The sequence below is a fragment of the Lepidothrix coronata genome, unplaced genomic scaffold (assembly GCF_001604755.1).
Source record: "Lepidothrix coronata isolate B3197 unplaced genomic scaffold, Lepidothrix_coronata-1.0 Scaffold16, whole genome shotgun sequence".
In the NCBI taxonomy this organism is placed as follows: Eukaryota; Metazoa; Chordata; class Aves; order Passeriformes; family Pipridae; genus Lepidothrix; species Lepidothrix coronata.
The window spans coordinates 8,356,723-8,380,750 of record NW_016690196.1 but is presented as its reverse complement, the minus strand read 5'-3'; the positions used below and the strand labels follow the sequence as shown (position 1 = coordinate 8,380,750).

At 42.8% G+C, this 24,028-nt stretch overlaps 1 protein-coding gene across 4 annotated transcripts in view; it reads right to left on the bottom strand.

Annotated features, from left to right (window-relative positions):
* Positions 1 to 473: 473 nt before the first annotated feature.
* Positions 474 to 24,028, bottom strand: part of DAAM2 (dishevelled associated activator of morphogenesis 2) — a 223,758-nt gene continuing 200,203 nt past the window's right edge. For all 4 annotated transcript variants that reach the window (XM_017806653.1, XM_017806652.1, XM_017806655.1 and 1 more), the window contains 5 exons: positions 22,402 to 22,509; positions 20,936 to 20,996; positions 17,162 to 17,293; positions 8,560 to 8,730; positions 474 to 6,631 (listed from right to left, as the gene is read on the bottom strand). In XM_017806653.1, the coding sequence (XP_017662142.1) occupies positions 6,416 to 6,631; positions 8,560 to 8,730; positions 17,162 to 17,293; positions 20,936 to 20,996; positions 22,402 to 22,509 (688 nt within the window). In that variant the 3' untranslated portion in view covers positions 474 to 6,415. The remainder of the gene's footprint in view (positions 6,632 to 8,559; positions 8,731 to 17,161; positions 17,294 to 20,935; positions 20,997 to 22,401; positions 22,510 to 24,028) is intronic.

Sequence of the window (24,028 nt, the reverse complement as noted above, 5' to 3'; positions counted from 1 at the left end):
AGTTACATAAGGGAGCTTATGGCCAGCACTGCACTCTCTTCCTCACTTTGACTACTTATGTCCAGACACGGATTATGAACCCTTAGAGAGGTTCTCTTCTTCTTCCTTTTTAAGTGAACTCCTATGTACCCTATGTTGCTCTTAAAGAGGAATGAGAGAGAGCTTTATTCACAGTCTTTTTAAGAGGACCCTTGGGTTTGGTAACCTGGTGGCTTCATTATCAGCTCTTCATCATTGCATGGTGTGGGGAAGATGTGGTTGTGTTTCACTGTGTTGCTTATTCCCCCAGAACAACTTGTGAAGTTTCTCACCAGCTCTGCAGTGACTGTGTCACCTAAAGAGTGGCATGCTCTTGATCAAAGAGAGAGACCCACAGTTAAGCAAAAAAGTGCACTCAGACTCCAACTCACCTTTAAGACTTTTCAGCAAAATACACAGAAATTGAAACTACAAAGAAATTTACAGAGACGCAGTGGGGGCAATATATCTTTAATTTTTTTGCTTTTGTTTTTTTAGTATTACAGTATATTCTTATAAAAAGATACAGATAAAAAGGACACTACAGGATTTGTACATTTAATTCACTTATAGTCTTAAACTGACTAAGAATGAGGATACGCCAAGGCATTACAGCAGCACACAACCTCCCACTTCAATAAGCAGCACTGTACTTTCTAGCTGGGTGGGCAGGGGCACCTCCCAAAGACACCTGCGAGTTTCAAGCTGAGCAGGCTTGCAGGGGAGCAGAACAACTGAAGGTGGGGATGGTTTGGAAGGGAGGTGTTGAGCACAGAGCAACTCAGGTACCGAACATTCCCTCACAATTCTAAAAACTGTGAAGAATTTTAAAGAGCCTGTTTGAGGGCAAGCACGAAGCGGGAAAACAGCTTGTCATAGCAGCTTTTGTAAATTACTTGGGTTAGAGCTCCTAGAGGTGGAAACTAAAAGGACCAAGCCTTTCATGAGCTGTGTAGAACATCTTGTAAATAGACAAAACTGCCTGAAGGAAAGTTTTAATCCAGATCCTACTTTGAATTACGCTGGTGTAAAACCAGAGCATCTTGCACTGTTTGCAATGGATCTATTCTACATTACCACCTGTAACCGAAAAATGTTTTGGAAGCATCCAGACTCTTTGATGAAATGAGGTGCCAAAACACCATGCTAGAGTCATGGCATCCTTCTCAACAGGCACAGTGAGCAAAATCTGGCCAACTTCAGGGAATACTCCTCATACAAACTACTATTTAGAGTAGGAGATAGCTTTTTTTATATATTATATATATATATATACGTTTTTTGGTTTTTTTTCAGTTGGCCAAATTGTGTTACCCAGGTTGTCCTTCTACCTTTATAACAGAAACTAGGGTGGCCAACGGAGACTACCTGTTTGGAACGAAGGCAACCAGAAATCTATGTCAAGTGAAGAAGCCAAGGAGCAATGGCCAAACACCTGGTGATTGCTGGAGACTCTTCAGGTAGAAAACCAACTCGCAGAAAGATTTTTTTTTTACCCTGGATAATCTGGGGAGATGGAGTGGAGGAGGAAAGAGAGGAAGAAGAGGAAATCCTTATTCTTTGGCTATGAAGACAGGAAGGAATATTAGCTCTGAGGAAGGAGAACTGTCCCAGTTTGTCTCACCAGCATGTTAACTCTGGTGAGAGGTTACAGGGCATGAACCACTTTTGGCCATCTATCCAAGCTTCTCTGGCATTATGGACAGAATTTGTGTGGAATGACGAAGTTTGAGTGAGCAACTGTGCACCTTAACTCTTCTCAATCTTCTCACCATGATTCATGATGAAAAATAAACAGCTTTTGTAGAAAGTGTTCTAAATTACCCAACCTCCATCAGTTCAGGATCACCAGGGGCAGTCATTATGACAAAAGCAATAGAGAAGGGTTTTTTCCTTCCCTCCCTTCTCACTCCAAGGCTGCTCACGTGCATCCCCTTGCTGAGCTCAGCCTCGGTGGTGCAGCAGCCCAGCCAGCTGTCTCTAGCTGGTGTAATGCCCTGGCACGGTCTCAATAGTCCTTGCTGTAATGCAGTGTATACATACAAACATAGCAAACTAAAATAAGGCAAAATAAATAGAGGTGTCAGATTTACAGGTTCCCCTTAGAGATTCCTAAAACCTTTTTTAAAAAAATCATTTAACCCCCAAACAAACAAACAAACAAACCCCAAAACATCCAACCCAGAAACGAAACTGCATATATCATGTACATCATCTACTGTACAACAGATCTCTTTTCCCCTCATGGAAATTCCTGATACAAGCTTCTCCCATATAACCCAGCTCAGAGTGTGAGCTTTCCTAAAGAAGAGGAAAGATTCAGTCACTGGGGCTGATCATTATGGAAACACCTGCCCCACGGTCTCCCACCAGGATCCCTTGTGATTTCCCTTCCTCAGACATTCTGAACACATTACAAAAATTTTTCTGAAGGATATCCAGGTAGTTTCCCCGGTAAGGAAGTCCCTTAGCCCTGAACACAGGTCCTACTTCTGCTTTCATAGGGAACCAGTGCCTGGACAATAGCTGTGCTGCAGAGTCTGGAAGGGCCTTGCTGCCCTGAAGTCACTTTACCTTGCAGCATTTCTAGAGACTTACCATCGACTGAGTAGAGTGACTCAGATCAAAGCAAGTTGGAGGGGGAGGGAGTCTTCTTCAGTCTTTTCTGGAATCATCCTAATGCAACCTAGTTAGCCACAATGCAGAGAAGCAGAGGTGAGTGAGTGAGTGAGCACTAGACCTCTAGGGACAAAGTCTGGATAGTTAAAAAGTACCTCCTCTTCTAGGTGTGAGGAACTTCATCATAAGGTTAGCAACGACTACATTTCTGCAGGAAGCAGAACAAGCCCGTGATTATACCCTTCTTTCTCACATCTCCTCCTCCACTTACTTCCAAAACCAGAGTGGCTTCTCTTAGAATGCTGGTGCTAGGCACAGGTGCAAGGACAACAGCAGACCCCAGCTGTTCGCCAGCTCTCAATGCAATGTTAGACCTTGGACTGCTTGCTATACCTGCTCAGAGTCAGATTTTCCTTTCCTTCAGCACTCAGCAACTCTACCACAACTGCTGAAGAACAGAATATTAGATGTACTCAGAGTACGCAAGAGATGAGAAGTAAGACAAACTTGGCTTCAGCAAGAATCTGACACTAGGCCCTACAGTAGAGCCAAATTTTTCCTTATCTTCTGCATGGGCAGCCTCATCTCATACAGTAATTAATGGGCCTCTCTGCTTGTCACCGCTTCCGTGAAATGAGTGCTTGACTCAGTGTGAAACTGAGCTTTTCCAAAACCTTATTTATGAACTTTCACCACGGCGTCAAGAGCCAGGGGGACTGTCCAGCACACTGAACAAAGCTTTCAGCCAACATCACAGATTCAAAACAGGAGTCTGGGGCACTGGAGTGCTGAGAAAGTTTTGCTGATGAATCAGGGACATGACTTCGAGCTTTCTGTCCATCCCTGTAAGTATCCCACAGCTGATTTACAGGAATTGCACAATCTCTCATTATTTATGTATGAGTCAAAGAGGTGGCAAAACTATAGCAGTTTTCTTGGGCTCTCAGTGCTGCTGGAGCACTGCTGCGTACCATCATAGAGGATCTCTTTAGATCAGGGTTGAACTGTACACAAAGGGACAGAGGGGCATATCACTCTCTCTGCTTTTGCTACATTTGTGGCTTGGCAAAGTGACTTCAGTTTCAAAAAGCACAGCACAAGCCTGGTTTGACAAATACAGGGTGGGGGGAATGCTGTATTTATATTCAAAGTATTTGCCCTGAGGTGTTTCTTCTCTGACAGCACTGGCAGGCTGACAGTCTGCCTTATCAAAGAAGTACCTGGGGAGCAAGCAAGCAGCTGTACTTGCACAGAGCTGTGAGTCACATCATCTTGCACCAGGGCTCACCTTGGCACCACACCTGAATTTCTGAGTGAGTCCTAAACCCAGGGAGAACAAAGGAGGGGGGGGGGGGGGAAACCCTACAATGTTCTAATCCCTAAAAGCATTAATCTTTGGAATTCAGGGATTATTCAAATCTAAACTCAACTGTATACCAATTTGGCACATATTACCACCTCTCATATGGCTTACATGGCATAGGTTACATGGCATGCTTTAAAACAAGACAAACAAAAGGGCTGGGATATATAGCAAGTCTACTTCAGGGAGCAGCAAGGAGCTTGTTAATATAATTTACAAGAGACATTTCTAAAAATCCATTTTGTAATTTAAAATAAAAATGCTTAAAAAAGTGAGAGTTTTTCTTAAACTTTCAAAAACCTTTATGAAATACAGTCTTTCTTCTACAAGGTGCTTGTGTCCACTGCAATAGGCATTGCTGTTAATAGCTAATCCCAGAAGGGGAGTGGGATGGTAAGGGAGGAGAATGCACCCAGCTCTTGTAAGATACCAGCTCTTTACGATGAGTATTATACAGAGGCGCGGCAGTCTGGAATGTCGTAAATAGGGAAGTTCTGGGGTGGGAGACTCAAAATTCAGTAAACAATGAAACATTAGAGTTTAACAATTCTGAATTTTTTGCTTCTTTCCATAGTTTACATAATTATTTAGGTTTCAAAGTGTTCAGAAAACCAACACAGTTTGCTTCTCCAATATCGTAGTGTATAATACTGATCAGGCAGCGTGCATTGCAGAGGAAGTTCTGTTCTGCAGACTCGGTGCAGAGCCTGAGGTTAAGTGACATTCAGAGAAAAATCAAACCAAATTATTAAAGTGACAAATAGAGCTTTTTTCACTTCCCTGGGATTCCTTGACATTTTGTGCTGTTGACTAATGATGCATAGTTTGTAGATGGTGGGTCCCTCTTCTGAAATCTCCTCTTTCTTCCTATCTATGAGGAAGAATCCATCATCATTCTTTCTTTTCCTCTTTTCCTTCTCCAGGGAAGATAATAAAAAAGAAGACAAGATGAAAAACAAAAAAGTAAAAAGAAGTACAAAAAAAGCCCATAATAGCCCACACAGTCCAATCCCTTTCTTAGAGCCATGAAAACACACAGAATTCAGGCCTCTTCTTGGGTTCTTTGCTTTTCTGCTTTGTGCTTCATACATGTAGCCTACATACAAATTTATTTTTTTCCTCATGAACTAACCCATCTCTAAAGCCTGCTTGGCTTACACAATTCGAGGTCCCCCTGGAAAAACTTTCAGCCATAATTATGGGACTCTCCTTTGGTTTATTCCAAGTGATCTCTTCAAAATGAAAAAGTCCATGGGCTCAAAGGTTCATCTTTGACACCACTCATATCTTACTGAGTTAAGTGATTCCCCTTGGTAGGAGTGGGGCATGTACAGTGAAGGTCAGTCAGCCTGTTAGACGGAAAGACCAGTTCATGCCAACAGCAATCACAGCTGGCATCAAGTGGAAAAGAAATCTCATTTCTTGCAGGCAGTGACCTTGTTTGCTTTTACTTGAGACCTGCGGATGATAGGAGAGAGCTCCTGATTTCCATTGGGCTGCACTAAGAAATCTTGCACAAACAGGTAAGAAATTTTCCACTGATTCACTCCCAGCCTCCAGCAATGACAACAGGCTCCACAGTCATCTACTTGTAATCCCAGCCTGGCAGTGGCTTAGTTTTCTAAAGAAAAGCCAGAGCTTCTTCCTGAGAAGATGCATTTCATAGCTTCAAGACTCAACCACCAAGAAATTCCAGAAAACTCCTTCTAGAAAAGCAGAATCCAAAAGACTTTCACAAATTATTCTATGTTGATCCTGATTCTTGAATTTCAATTTGTTCCAGAATCTGAAGACTTCCTTCTAAGCATCACTTTGGACAGTGTAGGCCATACAAAAATACTATGCAGGACATGAGGTCAGAAGAATTTTTCAGGTGCTAATCAATGGCTTATAAAATCCAATTCTAGAAGGGAGTTGTAAACTTCAAGAACCACATCTCAACAAACCCCTGAAGGCCAGTCTAGATCCTGAAGAAGTGACAGGTGTTTACAGAGCTGCTCTGAAATTAGTCTTCCTTGTTATCAGCAAGATGGAGATCGTGACTATTTTTTACTTTGGCACACAGAAAATTATCTTGTTCCAGCTGTTAGGCCCTCTGCAAGGCCCAAGTACTTTCTGTCATCACCGTGAGGCCTTTGATGACACAAAAAACTCCTAGAAGCAAATCTGTCAGCTCTGCATGGCCCAGTCACAGGCCCTGCTGGCTCCACAGAGGCACTTTTATAATGGTTCAAATTAGGAGCACAGAAGAGGGATGAGAGGAAAGCTGATCACAGAAAGGTAACGACTCTAGCCACAGTCCAAAGAAATCCTTTGGGGCAGCTGTCAGCCAGGCGCCATCACACACATTCATCTTCCTTCTTTTGCACTTCTTTATCACCTTCTTTTGGTTGATTATTTTTCTTCCTCTTGTAGTTAATAATTTAGTTTTGTCACCACCCGCTCCCGGCTTGTCTCTAAGCCTTGGTTGCCCGAACGCTTGCGGTTACGCTTGAGCTTGGATAAGTCTTTGTCAAAGACTTCACCCGACCTTAATGCTGATACCAGGTCATCAAACTCCCCACTCTCTTCAGAGATGCTTCCAGCTTTTGCTTTCTTTTGTCGCCTCTCTTTTTCCCTCTGCTCTTTTAGCTGTGGAGAAAGACACAGAGCTTTAGGATTAGCTAACCAAGATGCCAGATCACTAGGTACACTGCCAAGAAGCAGCTAAAATGCATCAGCACAGACTGGGGGAAAAAGAAAGCAGGAGCTTATTTATAAGGTCATCGCCTGGTGCCAAGAGCAACAGAAGACAATGGGGACTTCCCTTTTGCAGAAGGCAAGCAGAAGGTAGGAGAGATGAGGAATGAGTAGCACCGTGTGTCTACCTCACAAAGCACTATCACCCTGCAGCAAAGAGGACGCATGGGATCTATCTGTGCTGCTGCTGTTTTGCACTAATTTTACAGTAGGATAGTGCCAGTAAAGTACCTGTGCCAAATGACCAGCTACAGGTGATGCTGGCATAGGTAATTACCCAGCTTCTGGGACCTGGCTTGCAGTGACCTTAGTGTGCCAGCACCTACCATGCTGACTGCACCTAACCTAGTGAGCCTGAAATGAGTTGGGATGTGTCTGTGCAAAACACAGTCACAAACAACTTTGCACTTGGGGCATAGCTAGCTAAATTGACATGCAGAAAGGCTGAAGTCCTGCAACAGGAGGAAAAGAAGAAAGGAAAAATCCTAGAAAGCTACAAGCTAGATATATTGGAGAATGAAAATTGTCTGAGATATGAAATTATTAATAGAAACCCTATGCACCAAAGAGCTCATGTTTGCATGAAGGCAGTGTGTTGCACTGCTGGGAAGATGAAGACACATTGCCTCAACTCTGGAAAGAGAAACTGATTATAAACACAAAGAGCAGTGAAACAGAACTGCTGATTTTACAAATCATTGGATAAGTCCACCTGTCAGTGTGATGCCCTTGGTCTCCCAAGGGTAGCTCCAAGGAGCTAGGCTATCCCTTCTGCACTGCTCAGCTTCAAACTCAGTAGAAATGCCAAGGGATGGTCGTGACTGTCAGGAAGCAGATTGCTTGCTCTGCACACTAGCTCCACGTTGCAGGAAGACTCTTTCCATAAGCAAACTGCAGCCTTCCTTATGGTGTATTAGCTTATGAAACCACCCTAGTTTTTTAGCAGCGGGCTTCTGCACTTCCCAGGCTGACTGAGAGGAAACTTGAGCCTAAGCCCTGGCATTTTATCCTTGTGTCTAACAGTAAGGCTGCTGGCATCCTGGTGTTTTACCTCTCTCTTCTGAAAGGCATAAACCAGTGCTTTTGGCACAGCAAACTTTTAAATCATCAACTCCCCACAGCGAGGCCTGGGGCCATGGTGGCAGCCAGGGTTACAGGGCTGGCAGGGGGGAACGAGGCAGGGGACTGCCAAGCTTCTCAGGCATCACAGAGGCTGAGGTTAGAGGGGGAGGCTGGTTCACATGAACCCCCGGGGGAACACACGTCTGTCTCCCAGCAGCAAAATCCATGATGCACAAAAGCTCTCTTGCCACATCAAAGCTGGATGCAGCCCCAGTAATCAAGGCATTAAGGCTGCCAGAGAGAAATACTGCCAGTGTGGGCTGCAGCAGGTGCCAGGGCATTTGCCATGTCACTGTATATTGTCAGATGACAGGCACACAGCAGATGATGACGGATTCTGACTGGAATCTGACCAGATTGGCAGGAATGAGGGAAATCTGGCTTCTTCACTTTCAGCCCAAAAGCAGAATACTCTGGCATGGGGCAGGGGCAACACCATTCTGCAAAGTGCCAGGGCAGAACTACTTGGGCTAGATTTGGTATCTGAATACAAAAGAGGGTAATTTAGGAGCCAAACAGTATGTCCTTGAGAGTTGACAAGACAGACATCAGGAAAATGTCATCATTTGAAAAGAGAAGGTAGTAGGGAGAAGAACATAAAATACTGACAGTGATGGCGCATGAGCATTGAAATTGGCTCTGTCAGCCTTTCTCTCAAGACATGAAAAGGCAACACCTTCCTGTGCCCAGATCCTCACCATAGCCTCCATGCGTGCCCTGCGCTCCTCCTCTTCCTTTTTCTTCCTCATATTCTCCAGATCTTGCTTGGCCTCTGCAAATGACTGTAAGAAAGTGTCGAAGATGCCAAAAAATTCATCTGGCTGCATCTTGCCCTCGCCCTCTCCAAAATGCTTCAGTGCCTTGGCATACTGTCAAGGGGGCAGAAAACAATAGAGCAAGAATTAGGCAGGCAGTTTGGTGAAGACAGTAAGGATAGCTTATGAGTAACCACACATGCAATTCAATACCCTCTGAACATTCATGTGGTGAGAGCAGAAACTACCCCCAGCAACAGAAGCACTTCTCCTTAAGGCAGGTGCCTCTATCCCTGAAGAATCTTCTCTCCTGGATATCCTTTGGGAGTCATGGGGCAATGGTGCTGGAGAGTACTAACTGTCCACTTATACAACGTCCTCCCCCATGTTTAGTGCCTGAGGGTAATAGAGTTAATTTCGGAGGACACCTGTCTGGCCACATCTCGGCTGGCTGCAGCTGTGGGACAGCCAGGGCATGGAAGACAGTGAGCTAGGTGGGGAAACAAGAAGTTTTAGTCCATACTTTCCCCTTCCACCTTCCCTTCAAATCCACTTTTAAAATGTTTTGAGTTAAAGTGTTTTTTGCAATAAAGTTACAGTCTGTCCTCTCAGAAACCTTTTGCCATGTCATCCATCTCTCTGGAGTCCTATGAGTCAGGGTGTTGCCCGGGAGAGAGGAGACTATAGACAGACAAGGCATGAGAGAGGGGCAAGGAAAGCAGTCAGGGCTCCCGGGCAGACTTAAAAGACAGTGAATACATCACAAGTGGTTTTTATTTTAAAAGGCAAATGTTGAGGCTGCAGGATGCATTTTGAGGCAGCCAACTGGCAGGACTTCAGTCACAGGGCAGTTCTGATTGGGATAAATTCACAGCAACCCCTGGCTCTTGGGCATCAGTCCTGCAGGAGTTGTACTCTCTTCTTTGCACACTCACACTTAGAAGCATGCCTTGTTACTCACCAAAATGCACTAAATCCATGCACATACAGTCTGTCAGCAGCATGTACACACATGACCACTAAGTGCTACATAAAGACACGCATCCAAAAGCTGTAACATTGTCCAGCTGCCTTCACTCACACACCTCTGTATTGTAACAGGCAGCACGAGAAATACATTCCTGAAGGTACTTGTGTCCTGATGCACAGCTGTCCTACCTTGCACTTTGGCACACCACCACTGAGCAGCTGAGCATCCTTACAGACCTCAACGTTCACCAAACCAAATCCAGACTCTCCCAGGCTATAGTCTGCCTTCAAACTCTCTCAAGGTCATACTAACACAGCCTAGTTTCCCTTTCCTTATGTGGATGCTCCTGCAGAATGAAAGACAGTAAGAACTGTTCATGCTCCAATCCCAAGCACAAAATGAGTTTGGAAGCAGGTTTCATAAACCCCTCTGGCCCTGTACCAGGTAAAGCATAAACAATGTCTCCCATTCAACTGGGAAGAAATCTCCAAGGAAAGCAGCTTCCTTCTGGCACGGCCTGAGAGATTCAGCATCTCTCCTTCTCTGCTTTCCCTGCCAGGCCCACAAAGTTTGAAGCAATAGCTTCTTTTTTTATTTTAAACAGGCTGTGTTCTCAGCCAGAAACAAACAAAGAAAACCAAAGAATCTGGAAAAAAAAGTGTTGGAAGAAATGCAAGTTGCCTTGAGCTACCAAACATGGCAGAAGTTGAAGGAAACTCTACATGGAAACAGCAACAGATTACTTCTCTGTTTAACTCCTTTTCTCTGAAAGCCTCTGAAGGTACATACACAAGTATGCACACCTCTCCCCATCCCTCTGTATAATTTTATCTGTATATTATGTACACATAGGCTGTTTGAATATAGGAAAGTGCAGCAGTCTCACAGTAACCCACCCTGAAACAGTACCAGCTCTTCATAAAGAGAGAATATAGGCTGTAAATACCAGAGAAGGAGATAAAGCATCTCCATATGCTCTACTTTTTTATCTTGTTTGCTCCAGTGTGACAATCAGTCAGGGAGGCAGAAGACTGCCAGAGGATTCAGCACAGGCATTGCCCCTACTGCTTGAACACACAGAGCACCTGAAGCTCATTACTCACAGGGGATATGCTACCTGGAATCTCTTTCCACTGTGAACATTGGAAATAAGCCATAAATTAAGAGCAGTGACTAGAGCTGCTAGCTAGAAGGAAGGCCTGTCGAATTCCCATGAAGCCTGAAGTCCATGGGCAGCCCAGAGGAGATGGCTGTTGCCCCTTGCAATGCATTGTGTCTCTCCCTTGTGTTCCTCCTGTGCTCAGCAAAGGTGAGTGAAGGGGCACACAGAAACCGAGCTGATTTGAGTCCATAAATGTCCACTGGGGTTTCCTAGTTTCTTAAGGAATCTGGGGGTTGGAAAGGCAGGGGCCCTTGCCTCGGGGATCTTCGATCCTACACATATGGAAGTCTCCATTAGAGGGTGGTGTTGTCTGCGAATGTCCTGCACGTGGCCTGTCACCTAACTACTAGCATCAGCTAGTTCATGTCACACTGGCAAGAGGAGCTTTTGCCACTGCCTCCCCACTGCCACCCAGAGAGGGAACAGTGTTGCTGTGCTGGAAAGACTGAGCTGCCTGAGAGCCTTCCAGAGACACTCATGAGTATAAGGTGTTGTGGTCTCTAAGCAGCAGCGAGAAGTCTGAGAACAGCCTGTCTTTGGTGCCCTGTAACATAGGGCTTAGTAAGTCACAATCACTTACTGTAAAGCAGTGAAAGACAAAAAAAAAACCCAAAAAATTTGTGAGCTAGATGTACTAAAATAACTACAAAAGAAATATCTGCAGTTCACTGAAGTAAACATTTTCCTTCTTTCTCTACCCCCTCTGGAGAAAAAGCTGACTGAGCAGAGGCAGGCAAGTCAGGAGATCCAGCCTCTGTTGCCAGCTCTGCCCATGATGTGGCTTGGGAACTCATGCTTCCCTTCTGAGCCTTCCTTTCTCCATTCATTACAGAACAGAAAGCATTGCCCCACTAATCTGATATAGGAAACGGCAAAAAATCAGTTGTTCATATCTGTGGGGCACTGCATCAAGAGAGACAAGCTGTCTTTTCACTGTTTAACAGACCCCTCTGGTTTCATTACTTCTATTTCTCCATAAGTCTGGTTCTGCAACCATATATGCTTTTTCAAAGCACTGGTGCTGGGATGAGGAGCACCGAGCTGCTGGAGATGGCCTACCCAATGCTGTTATGAAGCCCAGGCTCCTGCCTGCCCACAATGGCTTAAACCCCACTGCCTGCCTCACTTAGGGTCTAAGAGGCAGTGTGGCACAGACCAAGGTACTCTGGACGCCAGGTCTCTCTTCTGCTCTCTGTCAGAGGATTTGTGTCACCCTGTACAAACCACTTGACTGCTCCATGGGCAGATCCTCTGCCAAACAGTACCTGCTGTCATGCACAATTGTGAAATCTGCAGCTAAGTCTTCATGTGTCGAAAACACTTTCCAGAATTTTGTGATGTGCTGTAATATTGTGGAACAAGGGCTGAAACTTGCTTACTCGCGAAGTCATTTGGGGACAGATGAGATGGGCAAAAGCAAGATGGAAAACTGTGTTTCAGCAGGTTTTCCACTGTAAAACAGGATGGTATATCTTTTTTTTCATTAAAAAGTTCATTTCTACACCATAAGGGCCCCCAGGCTCCATGATATAACAGGTCCACGAGCTCAGTGCCAGCTCTGCTTCCTCTGCCAAACTTTCCACTGAATTTATCCTCTTGCCAAAGCAAATCGTTTAGACAGTTGTTTATTTTAAAAAGCCATTTTAGCAAGGAGAGGGAAAGCGGGACAGCAGCACATACGAACTCTGCTGTGCTTGCCAACGAAATGTTAAACAGTGGCAGAAGAGCTCTGGAAATGGCAGGAATGGGGCTCTATGAGGAGGAGGAAAAACAGCCACGATAAAAATTTCCTGCTGTCTGTGCTGTCTGCTGTTGCAGAAGGAGCCAATGCATGAATGAATTATACCATGTAGCCATGCAACATGAACTGTCTTTCACAGAAAAGTAATCTTGAGTCTGTTGTTATGAAGACACCATTTCTGTACTGAGGCAGTTCAAATAAATGTCTGTTCTCTTTATGGGACAGATTCAGATCAGTTAATGCAAAGAGCCCTGCCAATTTCAGGCAGGGCTGGGCCCAGCTCTGCTTGTGCTTAAATGATCTCAAAGGATTCTCCCAGGAGTTCAGCAGGACTCTGGCAGTCACAAAATTGAGATATAGGTGCTCTAAACATTTCTCATATGTTAGATGCTGACCTGCACTGCAGCATCTGAAGTTCTAAGTTACTGTTATGTGATTTATTTACCAAATGGCTGTTTCTGAAAGCAGGCTGCAGTGCCTTTTGTAACACACCTCATCTTGACTTCCTCATTCTCTGTCCTGACCCATTCCTTATTCATCACCCTCAGTGGCTGACAGAAAATACCAGTCCCCAAAATGTGCAACTGAAGTGTGCAGCCTGTAACTGGCACTTGGCTCTGTGCTTCAGAGTGTTCTGCTATTTTCTTAAATGGATTTTTGTTTTCAATGGCTTGCTGTTCTTCAAAACAGTTACTATAGCTGCTAAGCTTATTAAATGTATGTGCAGATTCTGAATGCCTTTCTTCATCATGATAAACACTTGTTTGAGAGGAACTGTCATCAGAAAGACTGGAAATGGACACTTTTCCTACCTACCTCATCAGCCTTGCCCCAGCAGTGGCCTCTGCTGTGCCTCTATAGAGAGGCTTAAGTTTAACATTCAGCACAGGAATGGCAATATCTGACTAAGCAGACTTTGCTCTCCTAAGATGATCCAAAATGTTTTAAAAACAGGTTTGTTATAAACCAAGCACAAAGTAGAACAGCTATTAAACAGTCTAGTGATCTAAGTTCATACTGTCAATACTTAAGTACATAGTAAAGCTTCATATAGGGCAAATGTCACTTTTTTCAAGTAGGAAAATAAAATTCATACCATGGGAGGTTACTGTGCCTCTGCGTGAGGATTTTCATTGCTTCTCCAAAGGAAACAGAGAAAAAATTTTCACAAACAATATTCAACCTCATCTTTCTTATGTAAAAAAGCCAATTTTTTGTCTGTTCAAACATGTAAAAACTGGTGAAGGATTCAAGGGCAGTTTCACTTTCTCCTGCCCCCACCTTAAAGTTTATGGGAAATGGCAGAAAACATTATCCCTTGATCTAATGTATATACTCCCTTATAAAGGGGTATTGAAAGTGAGAAAAACACAAAAAGAACAAGAACCAGCTGTGCTAGGGAGCCTGTTTAAAGAGTTGGTCTAAGTTTTCAATCAGTTCTTAACCAAGCCATCTGTTTACTGCATGAAGATACGTACAGTTACAAGGCTTCCCCTGCAAACAGGGATGCCTGCATCTGACAACCTGGCCCTTTAAATTTAAAATATCACTTCCTCTCCATGGCCACTGACCATGAATGGTTCTGTTTAAGCAAAAAGGCCAGAAAAAGTACTGCATGGGATTCTGAAAAATATCATCTGCCAAGAAGGTCAGCAACACACCTTGGTAATGGATTGTTTCCATAACTGAAGAAATTACTTCTGCTAATACTGAAGAAGTTTAAAAAAAAAAAAAAAAAACCAAAAAACTTCCTAGGTTTGAAAAGATAACTTATAGTGTTTTAAATCCCAGCTGAGGAAACATGGCTCTGATTAACTCAGGGTAATCAATTAGCCACATCTATATTTAGAAGGATATCCAATTCCAGCTGTGAAAACTAGGGCTTCATTATTAATAATAAATCTGTGAATCAGACCAGTTCTTCCTAGACTCATTTGGATATTTTTCAAAGTCCACCCTGTCCCACTGCTTTTTTTCCCCTCAATTTGCTTTGCGAAATCAAAAAAGAATAGGATAATCAGATGTCTTGGTCCCTCTCTTCCTTTAATTGGCTAGTAGGTTTCCATGGTAAGAAAAAAGCTTGTGATTCAACAAGCACAGAGAGCCCATTGAGGTTGGAAGATGTTATAGGCTTTGCAAAGCACATCTGGTTTGTTGAAAATTTCCAGCTTTCTTTTTCCTTTTTTTTTTCTTTTTTTAAGAAAAAAGAGGAAAAAGAGGAAGAAGAGAGGGCCAAAATAATATGAAGCAAACATGAGAAATAGCTCAACATCAGTAAGGACAGACAGTTCCCTTATAGAAGTCCAAAAGCAGCTTTTTGCCAGTGGAAGAACCAAAGCATAGGTTGAGCAAAAGCTGGAATGGCATGTGTTCAAACATAGTAAGGGTGTGTGAGGAGAAGGTAGAGTAACGTTTCCTAAGCATGTTATACTCATTAAAATAAAACATCTCTTTATGTCAAGTGCTTTACATTGGCTATGTCTAAAAAAGCATGCAACAACTTCCAGACATATTGGTCCGTCTGTAGGGAGTTTCTCTGGTTATTTTTAAAGCAAAAGAATGGCATTTTTCCTTCAAGTGCCTGATCAGGAAAAGTTGCATTGCTGTGCTGGACATGTACCACTTGCTGGTTTTTAACCCTCGACTGAACCTGTAAAGAATCTACACTGGGCTTTTGTCCTAGTGTGCCAAAAAGGAACACCACCATCTATAACACCAAACAAAAAGGGTGCAATCTAAGCCACTGACATAGTGAATATCCTTCCAGAAAAGTGTGCCTAACTATAATGAAATTGCAAAATTTACCCAGTCATAATACAGAAGCCCCCAAATCACAGGAAACTGAGCTTTTCTCAGTAAATTTAGTGGGGCCATGGAATGTAAAATATTTTTTTTTTATTATAAAACTAGTATGTTGTGAACATTATTATACTTGAAGTAGTTTGAATCTTCTCAAGCAACATGACAACAATGAAAATGGATGTGTTCAATGCCAGGCTGGATGGGTCTCTGAGCAATCTGGTCTAGCAGCCCATGGCTCGTGTTGGGGGGTTGGAACTAGATAATCTTTCAGGTCCCTTTCAACACAAACCATTCTATGGTTCTATGAAAAAATTAGTCACATTATGCTCTACAGAAATTCTTTACAACGTTAGTAGTGTTAGACTGCCCAGCTTTGCTTTCCAAGTGTCCCAATACCTACTGCCCCATTGGCATTTGCCAGAGCAGCCCTTGCTGACAGTCAGTAGCTCCCAGTGTTTGCAGCTGCCAGTCACTATTACCAACTTTATCTCCACAGCAAGGAAATGCTTTTGAATCACAGAATGACATTACTGCAGAGGTACATGAGTGAAGAGTCTTACTGTTCAGATCCTCAGCCTATATAGTCAAAATCTAAGGCCTACTGATCCAATGGCACAGCTTTCATTAATAATGCAGCAGGTCCCTTAATGCTACAGGGACTGACACCAGAGTGGAAACAATTCAATCCAAAAGAAATAACACATTTGCTTTATAGAGCCAAGCACTTCTAACATGCCAGCCAACACGGGCAGATTTGCCATTACATATCGTTTACTTTAGAACTTGCTCTTCTCTAAACATTTTCATATGCTTATGATCTTTTCATATAAATTCTTCCTCATTCAGCTGAAAGACAGAGGGATTAGTGCCAGACTCCAGCCATCAGCAAAGAACAAGCATCTCCTTAGCTGTACAATTCTGGTAATGGAGATGCAGACAGTAGAAGTACAAAATGATCACAGCACCACCTGAAAAGTAACACACACACACGACGGTGGCTGTGTAAGATGGATCCAAGAATGTCAGACAAACCACACATGTTTGGGATTTCTATCCTTGTACTGAAATGCATCCAATAACAGAGACGCATAAGTGGAAAAGATCAGGTATATCAGCTACAGCACTGCACCAGATACAAAGAAGAAAATTAGCTCTATCCCAGCTGAAACCAGGACACCAAACTACCCAGAGTATCTTACTGTCCTAGTTAGAACAGCTGGGACCAGTTCATCGCTGTATGGGTGTAACCCAAAACTGTGTATTCTATAGCCTTCCATGCCATTTCCCAGAAACTGTTGTCAATAGATCATTTACACCCTCTGCCCAGAGCAGCCTGACTCCTCAGGCTACAAACTAGGTGTTAAGAGACCTGAGAGATAGGAGGGTGCTCTTGTCCTCACACCCACTGTGGAACTCCCCGCCCTGAGGGAAGTACTGGGCATTCCTGCCTGAACTGGAGAATATATAATCTTGGAGTCTTGGAACTTTTTTAACCACTCGTGGGATGCAGAGGAAAACTGCAGATCACCACTCTCAACCAAACTGCAGACCACCACCCTCGACTGGACTGCAACCACCACTTCTCAACCGGACTGCAATCACCACTCTCGACCAGACTGCAACAGCACTCTCACCAATAGGTTTTCCCCTCTCCTTTTACTTTGGACTCAGGGGGCCCAACGAACACCACTCTGTTCATGCCCCAGGGTGCTAGGTTATACATTTGGGTTTTGTGGGTTAAAACCAATTGTTTGTCTGTATAATCGTACTTATTGTATTATTTTATTAAATTGTTATTCTGATTTATAATCTCTCTTTTGAGTTGGGTTCATTTCCCCTGCCGGTTTACCTTTAAAACCAGCATACTTACCTTGTCTCTAGCCTCATTGAGAAGGTCTTCTAACTCTGAGAAGCTGAAACTGGCCACAGTGATGAAATCACTCATGACGGGAACAAACCTGTCCCCTGATTCCCGCACGCGTCTCTTCTGATAATCCAGTTCCTAAAAGAGAAACAAGGTAAGCATTAAAGATTCCTCGCTGACAAGGAAGGGAGCAGGCAAGCCCATCTATTTCACTCACTGCAGAGCATCAGAGCATGCTCTGCTCCCACTCCACACACATTCATCCAGAGCTGTAACTCAGAAACCACTTTCTCACTAAGTCAAAGGCTTTGCCTATTACATGTGAGAGGGGTGGTCAAGGTGGGATGAAGGAAGGTCTTAGTTACAGTTCCGTTTATCCTTAAACAACAACCACTCCCAAGAAACCCATCAACATGTTGAGTTTTTAAAGCAACTTTTTAATTTAAGTATCAAGTACATGAAGTGCTGCATTTTTTTCCTATCCCAAATGACAAATAACAAAAAACTCTGTGTAGCAAGCAAATTTGGAATTTTTAATAGTGAGCTTCCCTCCATCCTCTCTTCCCATGGTGACACAATATGCTGTATACTTGGGGAAATGTGCTCTACCTCTCCCCTTCATTTCTCTGAAAAGCACTAAACAGCAAAAATTAGTTCTCCTACTGAAGGACAAGCAGACAGACGTCATGTGCAACATTTGCTAGCACCCTGCTAACCAATAAGCATTAGCTTGAATGTCATAAAATTCACAGAGTTATAAGTGGAGGCTATTGCAATACAAAGAGTTACAGTAAAAGAAAAAGAAGACATAAAACCATAGGAAACTAAGTTCTATTTGTCTGCTACCTACAGAAAGAAAAAAAATTGTAAGATTCTTTCTTTCTGGCTAAAGATTTTTAGTTTTAAGCCAAGATCACCCATAGCTATCTCTTCCCTTAGTCTATTCACCGTGCTTAAAGCACGGAGAGAGCTACAGAGCTCCTCAAACCTACTAAGTTATAGTGAGACTGGCAATCTCCCATGCCTGTGCTTGGCTTCTGTGCTGTTGACAGTCTCATGGGGACAATGAAATCATAATCTGGGCCTCATCTTTATTCTCAGCTGAATAATCACTGGGAATGATAAAACATTACTTTCTCTGTAGGGAAAGCAGCATGAAACAGCAGGTCAAGTTATGGTCTGACCCTCTGTTCCCTTTGGAAAAAAATATTTTTGTGCTGGCTGCAACTCCAGCTTGCATGCATGTTGGGTGCTCTCTGTTACTGGTTGTCAAAATAGTAGTTCACCAAGCCAAATGGGTAGGTTTATAAGCATCTATGCTGAGAAACATCTTCAGATTTGCTCCACATGGTGCTGCTGAATGCCAAGAATTACTTTGGCCATCGACAATCTAAAATCAGACATGATATATGTTCTGGTCTGATGGGAGTTGGAAAGCGAATGTAACCACTACAAGAAAAGACCACAAGGCAGAAAAGGGGCAGGAAAAGCAATGAGCACGTGGCCAGAGGAAGTCCACTTTAAAGAAGTGCTACTTCCTGTGCTTTATATTACATCTCTTCTCCACTGGTTTTCCTACCACATCACAAGGGATGGTCCTGGGAGCACTGTGCAGTACAACGCTGTGCAGTAACATAGTTTAGTAACATAGAATAGTTTCTATGTTACAATCACTTTGAATTGGACCTTACAAGTACAAGAACATGCTTCTAAGAATTACGCATATTTTTTTCAGCTACTCTCTACCATTCTAATTTTTAGGCTAATTTTAGCTGAAAGTTGCTCTACCCTGTCCTCCCCCCCTCCTCAGGCAGGTGAGTATAACAGTTCTGTCATTTTACTCCCTGTTGAAAGCTACAGCATTTGGGACTGTTACTGGAGAGCAATGTTTTTCAAAGTAAAATTAAATTAGGAGGTCTGCTCTTCAATTTCAAATGCAGTTCTTCCCTGCAGAATAATTCTCCCAAAATGTACAAAAAACCTAAAATCCACACAATAAACCAGCATGACTATGTAATCAGCCAGAGAGCAATGCCACAGAATAACAGAACTCCTCCGTATCTTCTAAGAAATGGTCTCTACTAATCATAATAGCACAACAACAGAGGCCAGAACTGCCCCTGGTGGGCTGGGCTGCTGGTTCTCTAGAGGGATGAAATGATTCAACCATGGCAGTGGTTTCTCAAGCAGTGGTTATGATCTTCTTGCTGTGTGAGAGAAGGGCTGTGCTGACAGAATTTCCTTCCACTACTTAGCTGTCCTTCTGGGAGTGTCCTACACAAAGACGACAGCTGCATGAACGTCTCAAAAGTGAATATGTCTTATTTTTACAAAGAAGCTAGCTGCAAGTCTAGGAAGGCAGATTGTAAGTAGTACCTTTAAGAACATCTGACTGGGAAACTATTTTTAGCTTTCTATTCTTAAGGGGTCTTGAAGAAACACCAGTAACTGGAGCCAAGGCTGTGGTGAGAACACACTGGACTGGAATCAAGAATCGCACCTTCCCCTCCTCCCCCTTCCACCTGACAGTGATCTTCTATTGTTGCTATAGTGCTGCTTTTTACACACCAGAAAACCACAAATTGAGCAAGCAGACTGGGAGGTGCTGGCAGCCTCAGATGAAAAATACCATGGCAGGGAGAAGACTGAGGCTGGAAGATGATGATTGTATGGGAAGGAGAGGTTGCCCATGGAACCCACGTATGGCAAAGAGAAGAAAAAAATGGCTGTAAAGGCAAAAGGACAAATAATCCTTTTGAGAAAGCAAAACAGAATTAGCTACTCGCATTTCAATGGGGTGAATTGTCTGTCCCAGCCAAAAACTGGGCCCCTGTTCATGTCATGAAATCCAGGTCAGCCTTGCCTTTACAGGTACCCTTAATTCCAAGACACTGTATGCTGCAGTATTTCTTTCCACTGCTTCATTCTCCCTTACCCCAACAATCCAGAAATAAGGTTGGGAAAGTTGGGGGGTTTCTTGTTTTGTTTTGTTGGGGTTTTTGTTTGTTTGTTTTTTGATTTTTGGGGTGTTTTTTTTTAATGGGAGGATCACTGACTAGTTACATGATTAACTGCTGGTAACAACCAGACAGCCTGGGGGCTGCTGACAGGACAAAGATCCCTTCCTCTACACACAGAGGCAAAACAAACGAAGGAAAGTAAACTTATTACTGTCTGTCTCATGGTGAATGAGGAGGACAGGAGGGTTCTGTGTTAGTTCCTTGTAGATAGGTAATCCTTGCACAGAAACCATTCAGTGCAATTTCCAACAACTGGCTTTCAGTAATAGCAGGAAAAAAAACCCTGCCATTGTTGCTTTGCTTGCCAGCTCAGCTGTTTCATCTTTAACTAGTCTCTGTCTTTTCCTCTGCCTTCCCAAGGAGTGCTTAGGATAGAGGTTAGGATTGCATGTAACAGTGCACTACCTGCTTACTACTACTCCAAGGGCCACGTGAAACACTTGCTCATCAGCCATCCATCCCCCAGTAAAGAAAGAGCAAGAATTTTATTTCTTCTTTCAGTCCATGCCATTTGTCAAACTGTCCTTTTACCTTCCAGGCAGAGATCAAACAAGCTTTTCATCAGGCTTAACTCTGCTAAGATCATCAGCAGTAGCTCCACATGAGAAGCTTTTATTTATTTTTCCTTGGTTAATGCATTCTGGAACGGAATGGAAAGGAATGAAAAAAGAAAGCCCACTTTCTCTTATCATAAAATATATAGTGCCCCTGATTCTGAGATATTTTAAGTATGGTGTTTTGGAAACCTTCAGATACTTACAGCTTCAACAGCTTTCAATCCAGTCTTTATGTTGTTGACTTCCTTCTCCAGCTCTACCAAGCTGCACAGGACACAGACACAGAGCAGATAAAACAAAAAGAGCAGTGTTACACAGGGATACAGGAACTGTGCAGCAGAACAGGCCCATCAAGTCTGGTATCCGGCCTCTGGCACCAGCCACACCAGATGATTAGAAATGAGGGGAAGAGGGTCTGCTAGTGCTCTGTGCTGCTTTTTGTATGAGATGTAAGATGAGGCAGACCCTGCTTGCCTGTGGTCAGACTAAAGACTGGGATCTTCCTGGGTAGAAGAGAGGGGTTGCCCTCAGAATATCCGCCCTATGAGCTGGGCCTGACCCTTCAACAAGGAGCACACACCACATGGCCAGCTTGCAGCAGCCAGCTGACACCAAGGATAACCAAGGATCCCAGCTTTAGAACACACATTACTGGAGTCTCAGATTATCACTACATATGATTCTTGAACCATATAACTACTAAATACCATTAGCAGTACATTTACATGTGATTTTTGTCTCACTCAGAGTCCAAACATTGTTTTTTCCATCTGCACTTCTACCATATGGTAGTCTGGGCTAGTTTACACTGTAACTGAGAATATAACTGTACTGTTAACATTAATAAATTCTTCCCTAGACACAAGCAATACACTGAATTTCTGCTCATCACATACAAACAGGAATTTCTTTTGTCTAGGACTTGTAAGCAAATAAAAAGACTTTAATTCCCAGATAACTAGTTAGTACCTATTTGTGAGTCAGCCTGTATCTCTTTCAAGTATTTGGTGAGTCACAGCTTGCATCTCAAAAACACCACTTAAGCTTTAAAAAATACTTTTAAGTGTGAAAATACATTTGTTTTTCACTTGTCTTTCATTAGTTGGACTAGTTCCTTACACAAAGAATCATGGCTGGGCAAATAATATGCAAAAGTATTTTTTGAGCAGTGCTTTGGAAAGAAAAAAAATGCTAGTATTTTGGGGGATGGTTTCTGTATTCATTTTTCACAAATTTCTCCAGAAACGGAAAAAAACATCATTGAAATTTTTGCAGAAACTATGATGCTTTCCCCATTTCTGTGCGAGACTGATTTGTGCAACAATGTTCCCGAAAAAGGCTTACTGTAGCCTCTGTGCCTAATTGACTCTGCTTTGGAAACAAACCTGCAATTACCCAGAAAAAATAGCATGACTTAGATGAATAACTATAGAATATGGTAAGTGAATTACAAACAACAGCCAGTCTAGTTACAATGTGTGATTCAGAAACATAGTAGATACAGGCATATCTGAGTGAAGCTATCAATTTAGTTATCTACAACAAAGACATTTCAACTGTAAGGCTGGCCTTGACTTTAGAAGACAGAAACGAAAAAATTATGATAATTAAGCTAACAGAAATCACTGGGAACTCCAGCTCTGGGAACAAGCAATAGCACTGGACTTACTTGACTTTTGCTGCTTCTGGAAGATGCTGCAACTCGGATTGAATATCTAGGATATCTGGATAATTCTTTTCAAAGATCATAATTAAGTAGTGCAACAGTGTAATATTCCTAAGGAAAAAAAAAGGAGAAATGAGCAGGATGATGGTCATGAGAAGGAAAGGATGGTGGGAGGATTGTGACAAATCAGTGAAAAATAGGAAATGTGCTTGACTGAGCAAAACAATCAATATATTAACATTTAGGAGGTCTGTTACTGAAAGAAAAGTACAACAGGCTAAAATAAATTAGTCCTTTATGAATCATCCTTCCTAAAACCTCAAGCAATAGATTGTATCTTCATTTGTTCTGGAAGCACCAGCATGCTTCCATCCAACTGGTAGATGGTATAACAGAAAAGAAAATTGCATAACACAGTATATTTGTCCCCTATACTTCAGAGAATAAACAAGTAATAGTACTAAAGTGACATTAACTTGTAAGGGGGAAGCAAGCTGTTCTCAGAGGCAATGTGGGAAAAAATTCTAAGAGTTAACTAAAAAGTGGAAAAGGTTACTGAAGACTGAAGAAGCTGCAAAGAAATCTCCCGCAGTAATGAAACAGCTTAGCTTATGAGTAGTGGTCAGGCTCGCTACCACAAAAGCAGTGGCAGCTCAAATAGGACCAGATAGAATAGAGATGTATCCGGGATGCAGGAGAAGGTTTAACAAAATTTGTAAAGCAAATGATGAATTTTGCATGCAGAGAGAACCGCCAGCCGTAACAGCTACTTGAGGTGGGCGTTACATGATTAACTGGCAGGGAAGACAGCAGATGTCCACTGCTTCACACAGACTGGAGCCTGGGAGCTGGGAACTGGTGAGAGAACAGAATCTGCACAGGATGTTTAATATATGGAAAAACCAAGCCAAGCTACAGTAATGCAAAAAAAAAGTTCAACACTAGCTACACAAGTGTTAGCCTTGGAATACGGAAAGGACGTTGCAGTAGTCAAAACAGAACTCTGTTAGTTCAAACTCTATTATGTAGGAACGAATTTCCTATGGTTTTTCACTGCCATTATTTATTCTGTCACAGCCTGAAGTTATTTCACCACAACTATAGTCTCAGCAGGTCTCATAAGTCAAGGAAGCACCAGTGTAAGAGATTCCCAAGGAAAACTGTAGTGCTGCTAGAGTCCAAAATTCATATTCTCTCCCCACTGACAAATGGATTGATCTCCAGAATCAGTATGGGGATGTGGGGAAAAATATGGGGTAGCACTAAAGAGACCTGCAGTCTATGTCCATAAACAGTAAGCTCCACCTTCCTAAACCAGCTGTTTTCCTTATCTGCTCTAGATATGACCAGGATTAGCCTCTCTGAGCTATGCCTTGTGGTTCCATTACTGGTATAGGTAGAGAGACAGTTTATGACAGTCCTGCATCAGAAACATATGCCATGTTTCACAGGAGACAAAACTGTGTTCAGAGTTTATTGTTTTCTTTTTTGTAAAACCATGGCCATAAAACTTTGGTAAAAAGGGCAAATTTCACAGAAATCCTCCTTCTCCTCAAACTTATTTCAGTCATTTGTGAAATAGTGCATTTTGTCATCTTTGCATAGTGTTGCAGGAACACAATCCAACAAC